An 18,278-nucleotide genomic window follows, 5' to 3' on the forward strand; every position below is an offset into this window, starting at 1 on the left:
AAAAGGGGAGTCAGCCACAGTGGGGGTGGCTGGAGAACGCACCGCCGAGCTCACGTAACTGTGAGGCAGAGCGCGTGTCACCACGAGAGTGACGATCGGGAGGTGAGATGGGTACCACGCGCACGTGGGACAGGTGGCAGCCCCTTTGACTGGAATTAGTCATGCTTTGGAAGGAAAGGGGAGAATATAAACCTAAGGCCAGATACGGATAATCTTCAAAGCAAAACAAAGATGGCTTCATTTTATCATCAAATGAAGACACCTGGGGCGCTATAACAAAAGCAGGAAGTGAAAGCAAACTCTGAGGCACTGTGTGGCAGGTGCATTCAAGGCAGGTAAAGACTGGAATCAGAAGGCTGATTGTGAGTGTGTTTTGCGGATATCCAGGCAGGAAGGGATCGGGCAATGACAGTATTGCAAAGTCGAATATTCGAGCAGATTTAGGGAAGTGGTTTCAGGAGTTGATTGCTTTTCCTTTTGCTCTGAAACTCGTGCAGGATTGAACTGTGGTGCAGTGGACGGAATCTGTTTTCCTAATAAACTGACAGATCGTTGTAAGAGTTGGAACTGAGATGACTACAGGATAAGGGCTCTAATTATTCTGTTACTTGAATTTTTATTTTGTACATAGGTCCTCAAATCTATTAGCAAGAGTAAAAGAGTAGAAGTAATAAACGAATGAGAAATTTCTTTCTTCTGTTTTATATATATATATTAGAACTGTTTTATGCTTTTATATATGATTTTTAATTGTATAATTTCATCTATGGATTTATTATTACTTTCTAAAAGTTATGAGCACTTAAGAAAAAATTTACTGTGGGGCCAGTGCTGTGGCACAGTAGGTTAAGGCCCCAGCCTGCAGCACTGGCATCCCACATGGGTGCTGGTTTGAGTCCTGGCTGCTCCTCTTCCGATCCAACTCTCTGCTATAACCTGGGAAAGCATTAGAGGATGGCCCAAGTGTTTGGGCCCCCGCACCTGTGTGGGGAACCTGGAGGAAACTCCTGGCTCCTGGCTTCAGATTGGCTCAGCTCTGGCTGTTGCAGTCATTTGGCAAGTGAACCAGCAGAATGGAAGACCTCTCTCTCTGTTTCTACCTCTCTCTGTAACTCCATCTTTCAAATAAATAAAATAATACTTTAAACAAAAAAAAAGAAAAAACTTACTGGGTCCAACATTGCGGCATAGCAGGTTAAGCTATTGCCTGGATGCCATGTGGGTGCTGTTTTGAGCCCCAGTTATTCTGCTTTCAGTGTAGCTCTCTGCTAATGGCCTGGGAAAGCAGCAGAGGATGGCTCGAGTGCTTGTGCCCCTGCATCTATCTGGGAGACCCAGAAGAAGCTCCAGGCTCCTATCTTCAGCCTGGCCCAGCCCTAGCCATTGAGACCATTTAGGGAGTGAACCAGCAGATAGAAGAAATCTTTCTGCCTCTCCCTCTCTCTCTGTAACTCTGCATTTCAAATAAATAAATTTAAAAAAAATTTAAAAAACCTCACCCACCTTCCTTTAATATCAGTAAGTAGTTAGTTAGTGTTCACATTTCCCTATCTTATTTTTGACTCCTTGATTTGGGATCTAGTTCTAAATGTCTGTCTTGATAAGTTTACAAATCTATCATTTTTATTCTGATTTTCATAACTCATCTTGAAAATGAATATTCTCATTTTTTGTTGTGGCAAAATATACTTAAGGTTTATTATTTTAACAATTTTCTGTAAAGAATGTTTCCACTTTTTTTTTTTAAGATTTATTTATTTTATTTGAGAGAGAGATAGCAAATACTCCCATCGGCTGATTCATTTCCCAAATACCTACAACATCTAGACCTGGGCCAGGCTGGAGCCAAGAACCCAGAGCTCATTCTGGGTCTCCCAGATGGGTGGCAGAGACCCAACCATTTGAGCCATCATCTCTCTGCTGCCTCCCAGAATATGCTTTAAGAGAAAGCTAGTGGAGGAGGGCCTGGCGCTGTGGTGTAGAGGGTAAAAGCTACCACCTGCAGTGCTGGCATCTCATTTGGGCGCCAGTTCCAGACCTGGCTGCTCCACTTCCAATCCAGCTCTCTGCTATGGTCTGGGAAACCAGTAGAAGATGGCCCAAGATCTTGGCCCCTGTACCCACATGCAAGACCCGAAAGAAACTCCTGGCTCCTGGCTCTGGATCGGCCCAGCTCTGGCTGTTGTGGTCATTTGGGGAGTGAACCAGTGGATGAAGGATCTCTCTACCTCTCCCTCTGCCTCTCAAATAAATAAATAAATCTTAAAAAAAAAAAAAAAAAAAAAAAAAGTAGAGGAACCAGGACTTAAACCAGGCTTTTCTTTCTTTCTTTTTAAAATTTATTTGACAGGTAGAGTTACAGACAGTGAGAGAGAGAGACAGAGAGAAAGGTCTTCCTTCCGTTGGTTCACTCCCCAGATGGCTGTCATTATTTATTTATTTGCTTGAAAGAGTTATACAGAGAGAAGGAGAGGCAGAGAGAGAGAGGTACTCCGTCCACTGGTTCCCTCCCCAGTGGATCTGAAACCAAGAGCCAGGAGCTTCTTCTGGGTCTCCCACATGGGTGCAGGGGCCCAAGGACTTGGACCATCTTTTACTGCTTTCCCAGACCATAGCAGAGAGCTGGATCGGAAGTGGAGCAGCCAGGACTCGAACCGGCAGCCATATGTGATGCCAGTACACAGGTGGTGTGCAGGTGGTGGCTTTACCTGCTATGCCACAGTGCTGGCCCCATGTATAGTGTTAGACAAGGATCAAACTCCATTCTTTTTTTTGCATGTGGATGTCAGCTTATCTTATCATCATCTGTTTAAAAGGATTGTCTTTTCCCTGTTGAATGAATTTGACACTCTTGTTGAAAACATTTGAAAAACATTTTTTTTTGGACTGTTTATTCTATTCTATTCTCTATATGTCTTCTTTAAAAAATATTTATTTATTTAAAAGGCAGAGTTAGAGAGAGAGAGAGATTGAGATTGTGTGTGTGTTTCATCTGATGGTTCAGTCCACAAAAGACTGCAAAAGCCAGGGCTGGGCCAAGCTGAAGCCAGGAGCTTCTTCGTGATCTGCCACGTGGGTGCAGGGGCCCAAGAACTTGGGACATCTTCCACTGCTTTCCCAGGTGTATTAGCAGGAGCTAGATCAGAAGCAAAACAGCCAGGTCTCAAACTAATGCCCACATGCGATACTGGCATCACAGGTGGTGGCTTTATCCCCTATGCCACAATTTTGGTCCTGTTATGTCTGCATATTAGTTTTTATTTTACTTTTTAGGAGATTACATCAGACCAGATAGTTAATTCACATTATTTACTAAATAGTTCATCATTTTCTATTGATTAGAAATGCCAGCTTTCTTTTTTTTTAACTTTTATTCAATGAATATAAATTTCCAGGCCGGCGCCACGGCTCACTAGGCTAATCCTCCGCCTATCGGCGCCGGCACACCAGGTTCTAGTCCCGGTTGGGGCGCTGGATTCTGTCCCAGTTGCCCCTCTTCCAGGCCAGCTCTCTGCTGTGGCCAGGGAGTGCAGTGGAGGATGGCCCAAGTCCTTGGGCCCTGCACCCCATGGGAGACCAGGAGAAGCACCTGGCTCCTGCCTTCGGATTGGCGCAGTGCGCCGGCCGCGGCGGCCATTGGAGGGTGATCACCCAACGGCAAAGGAGGACCTTTCTCTCTGTCTCTCTCTCTCACTGTCCATTCTGCCTGTCAAAAAAAAAAAAAAAAAAAAATTTCCAAAGTACAGCTTATGGATTACAATGGCTCCGCCCCCCATAACTTCTCTCCCACCCGCAACCCTCCCCTCTCCCACTCCAGTCACATCAAGATTCATTTTCAATTCTCTTTATATACAGAAGATCAGTTTAGCATATATTAAGTAAAGATTTCAACAGTTTGCACCCACACAGAAACACAAAGTGAAAAATACTGTTTGAGTACTAGTTATAGCATTAAATCACAATGTACAACACATTAAGGACAGAGATCCTACATGAGGAGTAAGTGCACCGTGACTCCTGTTGTTGACTTAACAAATTGACACTCTTGTTTATGGCATCAGTAATCACCTGAGGCTCTTGTCATGAGTTGCCAAGGCTGTGGAAGCCTTTTGAGTTCACTGACTCTGATCATATTTAGACAAGGTCATAGTCAAAGTGGAAGTTCTCTCCTCCCTTCAGAGAAAGGTACCTCCTTCTTTGATGACCTGTTCTTTCCACTGGGATCTCACTCGCAGAGATCTTTCATTTAGGTCTTTTTTTTTTTTTTTGACAGAGTGTCTTGGCTTTCCATAGAAATGCCAGCTTTCATCAAGGACATTTCTTTATTTATTTCTTTTTAAGATTTATTTATTTATTTGAAAGAGTTACACAGAGAGAAAGGAGAGGCAGAGATAAGAGAGAGGTCTTCCATCCACTGGTTCACTTCCCAACTGGCCGAAACAGCCGGAGCTGCACCGATCTAAAAGCCAGGAGCAAGGAGCTTCTTCCAGGTCTCTCACGTGGGTGCAGGGGCCCAAGGATTTGGGCCACCTTCCAAAGCTTTCCCAGGCCATAGCAGAGAGCTGGATCAGAAGTGGAGCAGCCAGGATTCAAACCGGCGCCCATATGGGATGCATTGCAGGCAGCGGCCCCTAGGAACATTTCTATATGTGGATTTTTTTTATCTGTTCCCTTGATCTTCAGCACTCTGTTCCTAGGCTAGTCACATACTATCTTATTTATTCTATTTTGATAACTTGTCTTATTCCTGAATCAGGCTGGTGTCTGGTTATGATGCCTTATGAAGCAGTTTGTGTAATTTTGCCTCCGTAGTCATTTGACCCTTTCCATGACTGCTTTCATGGATGCTAAAACATCACACTTACATTAGTCATCCCTGTCACCACTGTTCATAGCTGCGAGTAAAATATAAGTTGTGTTAGTAACCATGAAAAAACAGCAAATAAGTACCTTACAGCTATGTTGTTGTTGTTTTTTTTTTAAAAGATTTATTTGTTTATTTATTTGAAAGAGTTACACAGAGAGACAGAGACAGAAAGGTCTTCTGTCCGCTGGTTCACTTCCCAATTGGCCGCAACGGCTGGAGCTGCGTTGATCCAAAACCAGGAGCCAGGAGCTTCTTCTGGGTCTCCCACGTGGGTGCAGAGGCCCAAGGACTTGGGCCATCTTCTGCTGCTATCCCAGGCCATAGCAGAGAGCTGGATCAGAAAAGGAGCCACCGGGACAAGAACCACCGCCCACAAGGGATTCCGGTGCTTCAGGCCAGGGCATTAACCCGCTGCGTCACAGCGCCGGCCCCAACACCTATGTCGTAACATGCGGTTACTTTAAAAAGTGTGTGGAGGAGTCGGCACTGTGGCATAGCAGGTAAGGCCACTGCCTGCAGTGCTGGCATCCATATGGGCCCCAGTTCGAGTCCTGGGTGCTCCGCTCCCAATCCAGCTCTCTGCTATGGCCTGGGAAAGCAGTGGAAGATGGCCCAAGTGCTTGGGCCCCTGCACCTGCTTTGGAAGCCTCAGAGGAAGCTCCTGGCTCCTGGCTTCAGATCGGCACAGTTCCAGTCATTGTTGCCAACTGGAGAGTGAACCAGCAGATGGGAGACCTCTCTCTCTCTCTCTACCTCTCCTTCTCTCTCTGTGTAACTCTTTCAAATAAATAAAATCTTAAAAAAATGTGTGGAAAAGTGGATTTAAAAGATAAGTTTAGGATAAGCATTTGGCGCAGTAGTTAAGCTACCACTGGGGATACCTGTGTGCCATTGCAGTGTGCTTGGGTTCGGTCCTGGCTCCACTTTAACTTCCTCCTAGTGCACACTGTAGGAAACAGCAGGTGATGAATGGCTCAGGTTGATGGATCCCTGCCACCCATGTGAGAGGCCTGGCCTAACCCTGTGATGGATCCATGTGAGAGGCCTGGCCTAACCCTAGCTATTGTAGGCATTTGGGGATTGATCCAGTGGTTGCAATATTTCTCTCTCTCTCTCTCTCCCCAGCCCAAACAATTAAAAAATAAAATTATTTTACAAATACAATTTTATTTTGGTGCAGGAATGTTTAATATATATACTCATACATACAAATGTCAAGAATACATATATACACACAAATATATATCATTTCTTAGAGCCATCACAAGGTTTGACTGTCAGTAGTCATTTAAAACATATAGTATTTATCTTTTTTTACTTTCTCATTTATCTTTTACCTTGCAAATGTTTTGTTGTTGTTTTTTTTTTAAAGATTTATTTATTTATTTGAAAGGCAGAGTTACAGAGAGGCAGAGACAGAGAGAGAGGTCTTCCATCCAATGGTTCATTCCCCAATTGACCGCAGTGGCCAGAGCTGCCCCCACCCTAAGCCAGGAGCCAGGAGCTTCCTCTGGGTCTCCCACACGGGTGCAGGGGCCCAAGGACTTGGACCATCTTCTGCTGCTTTCCCAGGCCACAGCAGAGAGCTGGATCCAAATTGGAGCTCAGCCAGGACTCAAACCAGCACACATATGGGATGCTGGCTCCGCAGGCGGTGGCTTTACCTACTACACCACAGTGCCAGCCCCTACAAATGTTTTAAAGCTTGAAAATTTGCTTCTTGGTATGTTTGTTTATTGCAGCAACCTAAGTTTGGAAATTAGGATTATATAAACAAACTCATGATGATAAACTGTATAAACATTTTCGCAATTTTAAAAGACATTTCAAGGTCTGGCATTGTGACCATTTTTCAATGCTATTTGAGCTATCACACCAAAATTCATGCTACAAAAGCAAAAATAAATATATGGAACTGCATCAAGCTAGTTTCTGCACAACAAAGTAAACAGCAAAATGAAACAGTAGCCTTGTGGTAATGGGAAAAATATTTGCAAACATATATCTCATAAGAAGTTAAAATCTAAAATTTATAACGAGCTTATACAACTCAATAGAAGAAAAATAAACAAACTGATTAAAAAAATGGACAAAGGACCTGAATTGACATTTCTCCAAAGGAGACCTAAAAACAGTCAATGGACATGAAACAGTGCTCAGTATCATCAGGGAAGTGCAAGCCCCAGCCTCTGTCGGGTACCACCTTACATTAGGATGGTTTTAACAAACCCTCAAAAGATAAGTACTTTTGAGGATATGCACTGCCTTCCAGGCCGTAGCAGAAAGCCGGATCAGAAGTGGAGCAGCCAGGACTCAAACCCATGTCCATATGGCATGCCAACACTACAGACGGCGGCTTTACCTACCATTCCACAGAAGCAGCCCCTAATATATTATTTTTTAAAATTTATTTGAAAGGCAGAAATAACGGAGAGAGGGAGAGAGGTAGAGATCAATGGCTGCCACAGCCAGGGCTGGCCTAGGCCGAAGCCAGGAGCCAGGAGCTTCTTCCTGGTCTCCCATGCGGGTACACGTGCCCAAGGACTTGGGCCATCTTCTACTGCTATCCCAGGCCATAGCAGACAGCTGGATCAGAACTAGAGCAGCCAGCAACCAAGCCAGTACTCTTCTGGGATGCAGGCACCACAGGCAGAGACTTAACCGTCTACACCACAGCACTAGCTACAAGAGAACTCTTGTGTTCTGTTGGTGCGAACGTAGATTGGTTGAAGCCATTATGGAAAATAGTATGGAGGTTTCTAAAGAGATAAAAAAAAATAGAGCTACCATATGACCCAGCAGTCCTTCTCCTGGGTGTGTACCCCAAAAGGTGAAATCAGTACTTTGTAAAGATATCTGCACTCCCATGTTCATTGCAGCATTTTCAATAGACAAGATTGAAACACACCTTGACAGATGAATAAACTGTGTGTGTGATATAAATGTATGGTATTATATACAAGGGGGTCTTCCAAAAGTTTGTAGAAAATGCATATTATGAAAAATTGCATGGATTTCAAATTTTTTGCACCAAAATAAGCATCTTTTAATTCTGTATTCCTTAAACTTTTTGAAGTTGCCACATACAATGGAATATTATTTAGTCTTTTTTTTTTTTTTTTTTTTTTTTTGACAGGCAGAGTGGACAGTGAGAGAGAGAGAGACAGAGAGAAAGGTCTTCCTTTGCCATTGGTTCACCCTCCAATGGCCGCCGCGGCCGGCGCGCTGCGGCCGGCGCACCGCGCTGATCCGATGGCAGGAGCCAGAGCCAGGTGCTTTTCCTGGTCTCCCATGGGGTGCAGGACCCAAGCACCTGGGCCATCCTCCACTGCACTCCCTGGCCACAGCAGAGGGCTGGCCTGGAAGAGGGGCAACCGGGACAGAATCCGGCGCCCCGACCGGGACTAGAACCCGGTGTGCCGGCGCCGCAAGGCGGAGGATTAGCCTAGTGAGCCGTGGCGCCGGCCAGGAATATTATTTAGTCTTAATAAGGTCCTGCCATTTGCCATAACATGATGGAATCTGGAGAGTGTTACACTAAGTGAAATAAGTTAGACATGCAAAGAATATATTGCATTATTTCTTATATATGTGAACTCTTTTTTTAAAAAAATTTATTTGTTTATTTGAAAGGCAGAGAAAGAGAGGTCTTCCATCCTCTGCTTCACTGGAACCGGTGATGCCAGCACTGCAGGTGGCGGCTTTACCTGCTACGCCACAGAGCCAGCCCCAACTCTTTTTTTTTTTTTCAAAAGTCAAATATACAGATATAGAAAGTAGAGCAATAGGTAGCAAGTATGTTGGGGGGCAGGAGATAACAACCAGAGGATATAAAGTAGCAGATGTATGCAGTGATCAAAGTGAGGACCATAAGGAATAAAATGGTATTGTATTTAGGTTTCCTGCTAAGTGAGTAGATTTTAGCTGCTCTTGCCACAAAAAGAAACAAAAATGAACAGCTGTGTGAGAAGATGGATACATTCACTTGCTTCACTATAGTAACCATTTTATTATCTATTTGTATCCCTTTGCTTCATGTGTCTACTTAAATATACACGATAAAACTTATTTTTCAAGGAAGAGATAGCAAAAGTAAACCAAGCAAAATTGATTAGCCCCATACTTGTACAATACTATGTCTACCTAGTAATGTTATGGCTAGATTTCAATCAGGTAGTCTTCTGTAGAAATTTTTAGCACCATCCTAGGTGCGTATTAAATAGCTAATAAATGTGACTATTATATTTGAAGCACCTTATATCTTATGGTAATATTTTTTTTCCACCTTGAGGACAGAGACTGACTCTTGTGCCATTGTACATATTTGTCTGGTAGACCGATTGCTTGTTCAGTAGGTTGCAAATTTATACTTTTATCTCTTGCCTTTTGGTTTTCATTTAACTCATTGACTGCTCAGGTCATTCTTACCTTTATTTTGAAACTGCTTTTTGGTGCCTCAACCTAATACTTCGTGAATTATTTGATGCTGAAGTAATCCTCTGAAACTGCAAGAGAATATCCTTACTAAACAGCATTTGTAGTTTTCCTCCTGGGCTTTTATAGAATTTTTAAAAATGTCAGAATTCTTCCTTCATAAATGCTTATGCATGTAGTGAATGCATGTTTCCTCCATCATATGTCCCTTGTCTTTTAGCATGAGGGCTTCTTGTGGAATAGGTGGGGATATAATCTGAATGCAGTTACATACCTGTAATTATACATGCATGTGTGGATTACAGGTCTGTCGTAAGATACAGGTGATGCTGTGCTGCTCGAGCGTATCCTGTGGCCTTGCTTTGGATGACAGAGTGCAGCACAGTAGGACATCAGGAGACTCCTGCTTTGCTTTGCCTGATGTTTCATGCAGATTTTGAGGAAGACCCACTGCTTTCTGTCAGACTGAAGGAAAGGCTTAAAATTAATGAAAATGATTGTGTTGACTCAGATCTGATCTACCCAAGATTGGTAACTGTCCCTTATACAACCAAAACTGGGCTAATTGTGGACTGAATTTGGCTTCCTGCCTGTATGCTAATAGGTATTCTGTATCTAGGAAGTATTACAAGCCTTTCACAGTTGTCTAGACTGAAGGAGGGTGGAAGGTGGGCTTTTCTTTTGAGTTTCGCTTTTAGAGCATGTGAATATAAAATACGTTTAGTTAATTTGGTGGGTAGAAATAAAGCCCCTCCCTCCTAAAAAAATAAAGCAAAAGAAATAAAGCCAAGTATCTTTATTTTCTTCCTATTGAAGTGGAACTTAATTCTGAGAGTTTATAAGTTTATTTGTTTTCCCTGATATTAACAAAACTAGTTCTTGCAAATTAAGTAATAATTTCTTTATAGCAAGTCACTTGACCTGGTAATCTGGTGGAATATCAAGATAGGAAGTTTAATTTCGGTTTCAAACTTGTATTCACTACTATTGTCTTCCTTTCTCTTTGAACAGGATTTCCTTTCAACAGCTTCTGATGAAATACGGGAGCATACTTTATTGCTTGGGCGAGTGTCCTAAGTTAAAAGCAGAAGAAAAGTGAGATTCCAGATGAACAAAAACCATGTTGTGTTGTACTGTTTCCTAGGCGGTGAAGTCAGCCGTGCAGACCATCACTGTCGGAGGCGTGAGCACCTCTCAGTTTAAGACGATCATTCCTCTGGCAACTGCTCCCAATGTCCAGCAGATTCAAGTGCCTGGAAGCAAGTTTCATTATGTGCGCCTGGTTACTGCCACAACAGCCAGTAGCTCCACACAGCCAGCCAGTCAGAATCCCAGTACAAATACGCAGCCGCTTCAGCAAGGTTAGTAACCGTTTTTCCCCAGATAGTACATACTGTTTTAACATGACTGCAGAATGTGGTCCTTTTCTTGCTGAAATCCTGGGTAAGTGTGGCACTTCAGCGGGCAGTTTCAGTTAGCTGTGGTTGTAGAAGGCAGTTAAAAATTGTGGTTGCATCTAACTGTAGTATTTCATTCTGCTGGAGGTGGGTACACTGTTCTGTAATACAGGATGATCATAATGATTCATTAATTTGTGGTTAGCCATTTTAGTGCTGATTTTCAAACCTGCCATTTTGGGGGCGGGCGTTACGGTGCAGTGGGTTAAGCTGCCACTTGGGTATCCACATCCCATATCTCAGTGCCGACTGGTATACTGGCTTCTCCACTTCTTTTTTTTTTTTTTTTTTTTTTTTTTGACAGGCAGAGTGGACAGTGAGAGAGAGAGACAGAGAGAGAAAGGTCTTCCTTTTTGCCGCTGGTTCACCCTCCAATGGCCGCCGCTGCAGCCGGCGCACCGCGCTGATCCTGGCAGGAGCCAGGAGCCAGGTGCTTTTCCTGGTCTCCCATGGGGTGCAGGGCCCAAGCACCTGGGCCATCCTCCACTGCACTCCCTGGCCATAGCAGAGAGCTGGCCTGGAAGAGGGGCAACCGGGACAGAATCCGGCGCCCCAACCGGGACTAGAACCCGGTGTGCCGGCGCCGCAAGGTGGAGGATTAGCCTATTGAGCCACGGCGCCGGCGGCTTCTCCACTTCTAATCCAGCTCCCTGCTAATGTTCCTGGGAAGCACAGATGATGGTTCAAGTGCTTGAGTTCCTGCCCCCCACTTGGGAGACCCAGATGGAGTTCTTGGCTCCTTCTGCATCTTGGCCCTGCGCTTGCTGTTGTGCCATTTGGGGAGTGAACCAGCAGACAAAAGATAATCTCTCTCTCTCTGTCACTGACACTCTGCCTTTCAAATAAATAAATCTTTAAAAAATGCGATTTTTGCCAGTGGGACAGATTTAGATGGACCAACTTATTTATTTTGTTTTCTTAACTATGTAGCCCCTTGATAAACTGTGCGTCAGTTGAAATAAATAAGAACCTAATATCATTCACCTTTTACTGAGGTGGAATCTGTAATTACTAACAAGAAGCAATTACAATGCATTATTAGTTACTCAGTTGTATTTTTCCTAGAGGGTGTTCTTTGTTGTCCTTCTGTTTTCTTGTTTGTGTTTAACTATTTTTACACCTGATACACAGACACATACATAACCTTTCTCCTTATTTGTCTTCTTTTTCAAAAAATTGAATGACTTAAAAGGATCAGGGGAGCTGAAAGGATCAGGTTATGGCATAAGTTTTTCCTTGAAAGACTGGTTTCTGTCCAGCAGTTTCAAAAACCAACTGATGGCAAGTGAGTGATTTATTGTTTATAGAAAATGAATAGAGGAATTAAGGACCAGGTGGTTTCTTTTCCATTTTTGTTAAAAGTTCAAAAGCTTGGAGCTGCCCATTGTTGATGCTTAGTTCACCTGAAAGAAACTACAGGAGAGAAAAGCTATTTCTTTTTGTCATGTATTCTATTAAATTCTACATATCAAGCAATAATGTTTTAATCTCCCTTCAAACTAACTTTGGAAGAAAATCTTTGTCATAGTGATCCTAATAAGATAGAAGGAAAACCTGCATATTGCTAAGGCAAGTTTTATATTCTTTCAGTATTTACACTTAGCAGGGCCATAAGAGAACTTCTACAAATCCAGTCCACTTAAAGCAGTCATGAGATACTCATCCAGTTGGTTATATTGTGTGTGTGTGTGTGTGTGTGTGTATGGGTGTAAGGGTACAGAACCCTGAGAACCCATTTCCAGTGTGATGCTCACACTGGTTTACTCCTTAACTGGACTAAACCTTGGGTATACTACAGTAGGGAACTGGAGATGTAGGGAGAGTAGAGAGGTACTTGGATGTTTCATAATTCTAATATATTTCCTGGTAACTTCTCTGCCAACTTCATGCCTATCTTTCTGCCTCTCTCTCCCCTCTTTCTCTGTTTGCGTCTTGGCGTCCCTCACCCTGCTTCTGCCATCCTGTATCTTCCTTTTTGTGTTCCAATATCATCTCTGTTCTCACTGCCTCCCGTTTCTGTCACCTCCCTCTCTCTATACCCACTCACCCACCTATGCAGTTTTTCTTTTATCCACTTACATTTTTGTCTTTCTCTCCTGTGCCATAAAAGGTCTGGATATATATAGTATATGTTATCTTGCAAGAGAATTTAAGTTTACAGTTTTATTGAAGATACATTATGTTGTTGCTGTAGTTCACCAAATGTATTCATGTGTCTTTCTGAGGGCCTAATTTCCCAAGAGGTGCTTACTTAAATGCCAAAAGGGATTGGGCTTCCCTAGAAAACTGAACAAGAGCCAGTGTTCAAAGGTTCCAGCCTGCTCTTCCTGGTTCTGTGGCAAGTAGCATACTGGAACGCAGGAGACTCCATCTTGGAGAGGGAGGAAATCAGTTTAAAGATATTAAAAAGCCTGCAACACTTGCAGTTATGGTTTCCAAAATTTGCAAACAGGATGTTCCAAAAGACTGCCCATCGTTCCTGTTAAATACTAAAAATGTCGAAGATCATGCCAACTGCAGTGATAGTTAACTCTGTGCACTAAGGTGAGGAAGAAGAGAAAGTACAGGCTGAGGACTCAGTTATGTAATAGCCCTTTCCCGGCGTGTTCATAGTGTTCTCTTTCCTGACCACTTTGCTTCATGTTGTCTTCCTTCCCCCAAGTGTACAGATGCGAAGCCTATGTAAACTTGAGTTCCTGGGTTTTTTAGGGGAGTGTGTGTATGTGTGTGTGTGATGCTGTGCAGGGTGGGAGCAGGGACATTACCCCTGTGTGATGTGACCAGGGCAGGTCAGGCCCCTTTGACCAGGAGCTAGTACATCTCACTACATATGGCTCTGTGTGCTCAGAACAGTGACATCGTCACCTCTCCAGGAAGCAAGTGGAAGAGGGAGTACACTCTCCTGTGCGACCACGTGATTTCTGGCTCACCTTTCACTTCTTGTTAATGTTGTGGAGTCTCATCTGCAATGGTTATTAGAACTTTCCTGATGCTTGGCTGCAAGCAAAGAGAATCAGAACAGGAACGACGTCAAATTCCTATCATATGTCACTGCTGCTATACTTCATGGTCATATGCTCTTTGTGAATCACACCCTTATTGGGAGATAATTCATGCATGCCAAAGTATTCACTTTTTAAAAAATATTTATTTTATTTATTTGAAAGAGTTACACAGAGAGAGGAGAGGTAGAAAAAGAGAGAGAGGTCTTCCATCCGATGGTTCACTCCCCTGGTGGCCGTAACTGCTGGATCTGCACCCATCTGAAGTCAGGAGCAGGGTGCTTCTCCTGGTCTCCCACGTGGGTGCAGGGGCCCAAGCACTTGGGCCATGTTCCACTGCTTTCCCCAGGCCATAGTAGAGAGCTGGATCGGAAGAGGAGCAGCCGCATCTTGAACCAGCGCCCACACGGGATGCCAGCACTTCAGGCCAGGGCATCAACCCGCTGCGCCACAGCGCTGTCCCCAGCATTCACTTTTGAAAGTGTGCAGTGTCCTGGACTATAGTATCTTCACAGAGCTGTGCAGCCCTCATTTTCTGGGGTACTTCTATTCTCTCGCTTGTCGCCTTGCTGCGCAGCCTGCTGTCTCTTTGATCAGAGTACCCTCTTTCTAATGTTTCCTTCCAGGACTCAGTTTTTTTGTTTTTTTGTTTGTTTGTTTGTTTGTTTTGTGACAGGCAGAGTTAGACAGTGAGAGAGAAAGAGAGAGAGAGAAAGGTCTTCCTTCCTTTGGTTCACTCCCAAAATGGCTGCTACGGCCGGCCCTGCACCGTTCCAAAGCCAGGAGCCAGGTGCTTCCTCCTGGTCTCCCATGTGGGTGCAGGCGCCCAAGCACTTGGGCCATCCTCCACTGCACTCCCGGGTCACAGCAGAGAGCTGGACTGGAAGAGGAGCAACCGGAACTAGAACCCGGGGTGCCAGCACCACAGGTGGAGGAATAGCCTAGTGAGCCGCGGCGCCAGCCATCTTTTTCTTTTTTAAAAAAAGATTTTATTTATTTGAAAGACAGAGTTACAGAGAGAGGTAGAGACAGAGAGAGGTCTTCCATCCGCTGGTTCACTCCCCAGATGGCTGCAACATCCAGAGCTGTGCCTATCAGGAGCCAGGAGCCTCTTCTGGGTCTCCTGCATGGGTGCAGAGGCCCAAGCACTTGGGCCATCTTCCACTGCTTTCCCAGGCCATAGCAGAGAGCTGCATCGGAAGAGGAGCAGCGGGACTAGAACCGATGCCCATATGGGATGCTGGCACTGCAGGCCTGGGCTTTAACTCGCTGTGCCACAGCACCAGCCCCTCAGTTTTATCTTTAGCCATCAACCCTCCAATTCCTCTCAGAAGTCAAAAGTCTGATCATGCCACAATAGCCTTTCTGTCCAAGGAAGTCTATTCATTTTCACTTACTGTCCAAAGCAATTTAGATTCCCTTATCTCAACTTCTGTCTCAGATCAACCTCCAGGCCTTACTCTGGCAAAAATGAAAGCTGAAGAGATGTCCTTTCTACCCTTGTAGGTCCCTCCTGTAGACTGGGAATGCCATGAGCGGTTTTAAAGTTTGCTCTTCTTTACATCTGAACACATGGTACCAACCTCTTTCCTGCATTTCATCCCAGCATTTCTCCTGGTCAGATTTCATCCTCCCTTCAAGTCAGCTTGTCCTTGAGTTTTTTATTCAAATAACTGTCATTTGCTTAGTCACTTGGCAACGACTTACTCATCCTTCGCAGATGCCCATTGGTGCCGACATTGAGTGGTTACTACGTCGTGTTCCAGATCTCTTGGGTCTGCTCGCTCCCTTCATTCCTAGTGCTGTTACCCCAAACCCATACTTTTGTGCTCTTCTGATTTGTCTTATTTCTTGCAACTCAATCCCATTTTACACACTGCTGTCAAATAAGTTTCTTTCTGTACCAGTCCAGTAATATTCCAGTACTTAAATGTCCCCAGAAACTTCTCTTTCCCTACTGAACTACAAAAACGGATTAAACACAAAGACCTCCACGCTGACATCCAAGGTCCTCAACAGAATGCCTGCCGTCTGCCTTTTGCCCGTGTTTGTCTGCGTTAACTCTAGGTCCCAGCCCGACTGGTCTGTTCAGCAGCATCGTGTGAAGATGCTTTGCAGCTTCCCAGGGTTGCGCCTGCACTTAGGCCTCTGCTTTTGCCTGGCATGCCCTTCTCCGGCTGTGTGCCCTCTCTGGGGCCTGCCTGTGGGTCAGGGCCCACCTCCATATTCCACCCTCCATGCACTGTCTCCTTTGTCCCAGCCTTGGGCAGCGCGATGAATAGTCTCTCTCCTGTGAACTCCCACAGCGCTTCATCTTCTTTAGTCGTGTCGATCGCATTTGGGTACTTGCCAAATCAATTGGACTAGAGTGTAATCTCCTTGAGAGCAGGTGCCTTGTATTTTCGCTTCCCCAGAACAATGGCTACAGTGCCATTTATATAGTAGTGATGCCATAATAATAACAACAGTAACAGTAATGGCAACTCTTGTTGCGCACTTGCTATTTGTTGGGCACTGTTCTAATCAATTTTCATGAACTAACACACTTAATCCTTATGCTCTATAAGGTAGATACTGCCCATACTGCAGGTGAGGATATAGGCAAAGAAAGTAAATGTGTTTAGAAAGTAGCAGAGCTGGGGGTTGAGCCCTATAGATCTTAGGACTTTAAAGCCTCTTTTCTTTTTTTTTTTCTTTTTTTTTTTAAGATTTATTTCATTTATTTGAAAGGTAGAGTAAGAGAGAAAGAGATCTTCCATCCTCTGATTCACTCCCCCAAATGGCTGCAATGGCTGAGGCTGGGCCAGGCCAAAGCCAGGAGCCAGGATCTCCAGCTGGGTCTCCAGTGTGGGTACATGGGCCTAAATACTTGGGCCATCTTGTGCTGCCTTCCCAGGCGCGTTAGCAGGGAGCTAGGTTGGAAGTGGAACAGCTGGAACTTGAACTGGTGCCTGTTTGGGATGCTGGCACTGCAGGTGGAAGCTTAAGCTTCAGCACCACAGTGCGGGCCCCCGAAAGAGTCCCTCTTACAGTGGATAGACTGCAGCGACCTCGGGAGGATCGATTTTGAACCACTATCCTGATTAGAGAGTGCTCATAGTAGGAAACAAGTGGGATTCTTTAGCTCCTTCATGAAGATAACACAAGAAAGCCAAGTATTTATAACTGTTTTGAGTATTATTTCTATAAATAAATTGTTCATTTTTTTTCCTTTTTTAAAAAAGCAAAGCCAGTGGTTGTTAATACTACCCCAGTGCGGATGTCAGTTCCAATTGTTCCAGCTCAGACTGTCAAACAAGTGAGTATCATGCGACTTTTCTTCTCAGTCTCTTCCAAACAATTTACTGTTCACATTGAAAGTTAGGAGTTAGGTGCAAGCGACTTCTACTGAACTAGGCAGCTGTAAAAATACGGTATTATTATTGATGTTTCCCTTATTTTTAGGTCGTCCCCAAGCCAATCAATCCAAGTTCACAAATAGTGACTACTAGCCAGCCCCAGCAGCGGTTAATCATGCCTGCCACACCACTGCCACAGATCCAACCCAACCTCACCAACCTGCCACCAGGCACTGTGCTGGCACCAGCTCCAGGGACAGGGAACGTGGGCTATGCAGTGCTTCCAGCTCAGTACGTTACTCAGGTATGCGGGAAAAATGAAGCCACTGTGTGTCAGCAAGGAGAACTGAGTCTCAGATGTCTAGCACTATCACGTTCTAAAGCTTAACTCAGTATTAAAATGCTGTTTTCAAAATCTGAAAATGTCAGCCAAAACTTCTGGGTTTATTTCTGTGTGTCTTCTGCACTTAGAAATATATGATACAAGTCAGATACAGGAGTAAGATAGTTGGGACCTAAGAACAGCTTGATGAGGGTAATATTGTATAGATAGGAGAAAAAATAACACTGAAATTATTTCAGCAGAGCCCAAATGAATTTTTAAGAATTTCTATCATAAAGACACAAATACGATGGCTCTGACATTGCCTGGAAGATAAGCCGTGAGATGCATTTGTGGGTGACTTGCTTTCTGATCTGAGCCTTTCATCTGGTTGTCTTTAGGAGGAAAGTCAGGTACTAGCTGGCTGGCTTGGGATGGGGGTGCTGCTTCCATGAAGCACATGGAAGTCTCATGCATGCAGGCAAATTAGCACCGTGATCTAAAGCATTGAATTGATCGACCCAGATTATAAGAGAAACGAGCTGGTGTTGTGGTGCAGTGAGTTAAATTGCCACCTATGACACTGGCATCCCATATGGACACTGGTTCATTCATATCCCAGTTGCTGTGCTTCTGATCCAGCTCTCTGCTAAGCTGCCTGGAAAAGCAGCAGAAGATGGCCCAAGTGCTTGGGCCCCTGCACTTACATAGGAGACGTGGAAGAAGCTCATGGCTTTGGTCAGCCCAGCCTGAGCCGTTGCAGCTAATTTGGGGAGTGAACCAGTGGATGGAGGCTATCTTTTTGTCTGTCTCTTTCTGTCTCTCTTTCCCCCTTCTCTCTGTAACTCTGCCTTTCAA

The 18,278-nt window shown here is 44.3% G+C and overlaps 1 protein-coding gene across 34 annotated transcripts in view; it reads left to right on the forward strand.

The window, feature by feature from the left end:
• Nucleotides 1-18,278, forward strand: part of LIN54 (lin-54 DREAM MuvB core complex component) — a 105,934-nt gene that overhangs the window by 69,860 nt on the left and 17,796 nt on the right. For all 34 annotated transcript variants that reach the window (XM_051819626.3, XM_070047953.2, XM_070047949.2 and 31 more), the window contains 3 exons: nt 10,446-10,662; nt 16,985-17,058; nt 17,205-17,402. In XM_051819626.3, the coding sequence (XP_051675586.1) occupies nt 10,446-10,662; nt 16,985-17,058; nt 17,205-17,402 (489 nt within the window). The remainder of the gene's footprint in view (nt 1-10,445; nt 10,663-16,984; nt 17,059-17,204; nt 17,403-18,278) is intronic.

This window comes from Oryctolagus cuniculus, chromosome 8, assembly GCF_051225735.1.
Source record: "Oryctolagus cuniculus isolate XC-2025 breed Fujian yellow rabbit chromosome 8, ASM5122573v1, whole genome shotgun sequence".
Lineage (NCBI taxonomy): Eukaryota > Metazoa > Chordata > Mammalia > Lagomorpha > Leporidae > Oryctolagus > Oryctolagus cuniculus.